The following is a 4,439-nucleotide window of genomic DNA, read 5'->3' on the forward strand; positions in this document are numbered from 1 at the left end:
TGTGGTCAGGCTGTAGAGTGTAGATTCCGTCATATTTTAGTGTAGATTCACTCATTTTGCTCCGTATGTAATCACTTGTTGAAATCTCTAGAAAGACAAATATTTGGGAATGGAGAGAGTAGTCCACAAAGTTATAAATTTTGTCAAATTCTCATAATCTGCCCAAAGAAAAAGACTTGCAGATCATGTACTTGAAATTAAAGTCACAAAGCCAAACTGTCAGTCTTGCTTTCAGAAAAGAAAAAGGATAAATGACAATTCGATGCATACATGATTAAGAGTCCTCCTGGACAGTGTCACACATGGCCCATCCACACATGCAAGCGAAACATACTAGCAAAGTAGATTTTACAGACGGTAAAAGGACTCGTGGGAAGGCTCACACAGCACAACTGAGCAAACTAGCAAACTGGCTTCACCAACAAATTAGCAGAACGCAACATCGTCATCAGGAAAAAGAGTGGCGCCTCTTTGGATGATGCACATTGGAGAATGCTTGGCCTGTGAGCGCAAAGAGCAGATACATTAGACATCAACCAAACAGAGAGTGAAGCCAGCGATATACTTGTGTGCTACGCCATGGTGGGGATAAGAATTCAGCAGCATACAAAGGATCATTGACTAGCGAAGGATCACAATACATAAAAAATTCCAAACGCAATTTTTCAGCTCCTTTTCTGAAGATGACACCCAAAGCTGACACAAAAATGGCAAGACATGTAAAATCGGTTCAACCAAATAGGATATCATAGTTCACCGCGATGCCAAACACGGCCTAAATCAAAATACTCAGTGTATCAGCTACTAGGACAGCGTTATTTTAGACTATTATTAGACGAAAAAGGATAATTCAAGGCAAAATTTGCCCGTATAAATCATAAGGTACTGTTTCAATAGAATACCACTCGTCGGGTCCAAAACACACCATCCTTAGCGCCTGGTGGAACTGCTGGCACTCTTATTAGTATGTCACATTCTGTTAGCCTACAAAAATATTCTTCAAAATTATCTTTACCATAATAACTATGTTGCCCCTTAAGCTCAAATGAGCAAAAAGAAAATGAATAACTGAAACGCTCTTTGTTGACCAGCTTGCCTGTTTGCCAGCTTGTGAAAATAAACAAGAGCATACAATAAATTGACAATACAGCAATACAAAAAACTGGCTGAAGAAACATTCGCCGTGCTACTTAGGTAGTTAGGTTGATTAGGAGAAAATACTACGAGAACCCACACTAACATCCAAATGGTAATAATCTAGGTATGCATTGTTGTTGCTAGACTATTTTAGGGTATAATTAATACATTAATGGCCATGCTAATCATTGGGGGGAATGAAAAGAAAGTGGAGTCCGTGAGATATGACTTAGAAGATTCTGTTTGATGTACAGTAAAGATTAATGCCAAGTAAGCTCCAGTAAATCTGTACTTTGGCGTATAAAAATAGCCAAATATGCATTAAGAATCAAAATAACGGAATAGCCCTTACGGTTTGCATTAATCTAGTAGAATTACATTAATATAAACCTACAAATACATACTCCCTCCATTCCTTTATATAAGGTGCATTTGTTTTTTGATAAAATTCCAGAATGTAAGGTGCATTTCTTCTAATTCCTCATAATTCCCTTGTTAGCCCTTAAGAAAAAGGGAAAGTATCTCTCTCCTGATTGTCTGTATCCCTTCTTGTAGCAAAAGAAGGAAAGTATCTCTGTGTCGATTGCATGTATCTTATACTTTCCTCGATTAACTGATTTACTTGCCACTATCCAATAAATTTTTCAAGGGTAATTTCGTCCTAACATGTCTATAATTCTGTGTCTTGGTCACCGTGCCAAAAATAATACACCTTACATAAAGGAACGGAGGGAGTATTTGCCAGTTCCTTCCCTAAGATGGCAGTATATCCTTTTTTTAAAGGTCCTTCACAGAACTCCAGCGAGGCACTGATCAGCAGCTATTATTTAGAAGGTCTACTTATTGATTTTTAAACCAACAATCGACTAGATATCATTGTTAGTTGTTATAGCATCAGCTGGGCGAGCCACTAGCTACATAGCTGCAAGCAGCATTACCAAACTAAATCAGAAAAAATAATTGTGTATTGAAAATGACGCTTAGAACTGGCTTATCTCATTCGTAGTCTCACTCTCACCCATGGTAGATATGTGCATACAAATACAGTACTCACCTCAGCAGTGAAAACCAGCCTATTGACTCAGCAGATTTCCTGTGTAAATACACATAGACTTGAAATCTTCCAGCTGCCACAAATCTGTGTAAGTTTCTGTTTTTGGATCATAAACCTGTAGCAGCCCCGTTAATTGCATCACAAAGACAATCCTCTCGTCATCTAACACCAGCAAAGGATAACTACAAAGATCCTCACGTCGGTAATAACCTATGCTGTACTTTTTAACCCAGAGACCTTTCTCAAGATCCATCAGAAACCATAGGTCCATAGATTGAGGTAAACGATGATGAACCTGGGCCGCCACTAAGGACCCATTCAAATTGGTTATCGAGAGAAGCCCCACATCTCTGGGGTCCTCGAAGACAGGAAGAAATAAGCTGTTGACTTGTTCCGGACCATCAATCGGCGGCATCCATTCTTCTGTCTCCAGGTTGAATGCAGCTATGCTGGCTGGTTTGATGGTCCCCTTCGAATATTCGTGATGCATGTTCGAAAAATCCATCAAAAAATACACGACCCCATCGATGACTGCGCTTTTCATCGTGTGATTCGGAAAGACACGGCCCGGAGGTCCTGGTCTTGCCCTCCACCGTCCAGCGCTGCGGCCGTTGATAGTCATGACCTCGCATAGCTGCTGCCGACAAGGCAGAGGGCGAACTTCAAGGAACCGGAATGCCTTGTAGACTCCTGTGGAGGGGACTTTCCCAAAAATGCATGAGTCCATGTATGCCTTTCTTGACTTCAGCAAACCCGCATACTTCATGGAGATGTCATGCGACGAGCTGATGACAGCATCTGTGGCCGGGTCGAGCAGGGTGACAGGCACGCCCAGAGGGTGGCGCCCTCCGACGAGGCAGACACGGTCGAGGCGCGTGCGCTGCACTCTCAGGTCGGGGTCGGAGGTGCGTATCCGCTTGATGACGTCGCCGGAGAGCAGATCCACGATGCTGACGCCACAGGAGTCGCCGTCGGCGAAGGTGGTGGCGAGGAGCGGGCCCGGGTGGCGGGCCGCATGGGCCTTGACGAAGAGCGGGTCCAAGGTGAGAGAGCGCCACGAGGGACTGACGGCGCGGAGGCGGCATACATCCTTCGCCGGGAGACGCAGCAGGATGTCATAGAGCGCGTCGCGGGGCAGCTCGCCGGCGATGTATTCCGATGGCGGCAGCTCGCCCCGCTTGTCCGACGACGAGGACGCCATCGCTGAGGTCGCCAATGCTAGATCTGCAAACAGTACCACGAGAGCTTATCTGAGTAATGTGACTAGAAAATGGTGAGCTCGAATGAAGCCCCGCGGGCGTAGAAAGAGAGAGAACCAGGGCGGCGTGGGGATAGCCGGCGTCGGTGGGGCGAGCGGACGGGCGGCGGCGAGGTCAGGGTTCCAGAGGTAGGGGTTTGGAGGTTGGGGTTGTAGCCTGGGACTGAGAATGGGAGAGGCTGAACACTCTAGCCCATCAGAATTGGTGTAGCCTGGTCATGGCCCAGTAGAAGTTGCATAACAATTATTTGACGCACCTCGGGCCGGCAAGGCAGATAATATTTCATGGTCACTCTGTTTTTTTCTACTTTAAATGATTTGGGACTTCAAAAAGTTCCGAAATTTTTAAAAAATGAGGATTCTCAAATAAAATATTTAATAAATGATAAAATGGGTTTGTGGGTTCAAAATATGTTTCTAAAATTATAAAAAATGTTTTGTTATTCAAAAAGGTTCAAAATTTTGAAAAGAAATATTCAAAAAATCAAAAATGTTCGTGATTTGTTTTAAAAGTTCGTGTATTGAAAGAGGTTAATGAAATTGAACAAAATTTCACCAATTCATAAAATGTTCATGAATGGAAAAATATCCAAAAAATTGAAAAACTGTTCATGACTTACAAAATAGTTTATTTATTGTTAAAATGTTCGTTGATTCAAAAAATGTACGTTAAATCAAAAAAAATCTTCATGTATTTCAAAAATTGTTCCACCAATTTCCAAAACAATGTTCGTCCATTCTAGAAATGTGCGCTGATTCAAGAAAATTGTTAAACAAATGTTTGCAAACAGTACAAAATGTTCATGAATTCAGAAAATATTCTAGACTTTTGAAAATGTCCAAAAATTTGTAAAAGTGCTTATGAATTTGAAAAAGTTCAAGATTGCAAATATGTTCATGAGTATAAAAAAATCCATTATTTCACGAAATTGAGAGTGATAGTGTATCTCGGTGATGCGGCAAAATGTGATCATGACTATTGGAGATTAT

The 4,439-nt window shown here is 42.0% G+C and overlaps 1 protein-coding gene across 2 annotated transcripts; it reads right to left on the reverse strand.

The window, feature by feature from the left end:
- Window positions 1–207: 207 nt before the first annotated feature.
- Window positions 208–3,659, reverse strand: LOC123068806 (uncharacterized). 2 transcript variants are annotated; one of them, XM_044491467.1, is made up of 3 exons: window positions 3,508–3,659; window positions 2,192–3,415; window positions 208–501 (listed from the first exon to the last, which is right to left on the reverse strand). In XM_044491467.1, the coding sequence occupies exon 2, from the start codon at window positions 3,390–3,392 to the stop codon at window positions 2,211–2,213; it is 1,182 nt and encodes a 393-aa protein (XP_044347402.1). In that variant the 5' UTR covers window positions 3,393–3,415; window positions 3,508–3,659; the 3' UTR covers window positions 208–501; window positions 2,192–2,210. The 2 variants fall into 2 exon arrangements, with proteins under 2 accessions (XP_044347402.1, XP_044347403.1); XM_044491468.1 differs by lacking the exon at window positions 208–501 and adding an exon at window positions 508–984.
- Window positions 3,660–4,439: the final 780 nt, after the last annotated feature.

This window comes from Triticum aestivum, chromosome 3B (genome assembly GCF_018294505.1).
Source record: "Triticum aestivum cultivar Chinese Spring chromosome 3B, IWGSC CS RefSeq v2.1, whole genome shotgun sequence".
Classification (NCBI taxonomy): domain Eukaryota; kingdom Viridiplantae; phylum Streptophyta; class Magnoliopsida; order Poales; family Poaceae; genus Triticum; species Triticum aestivum.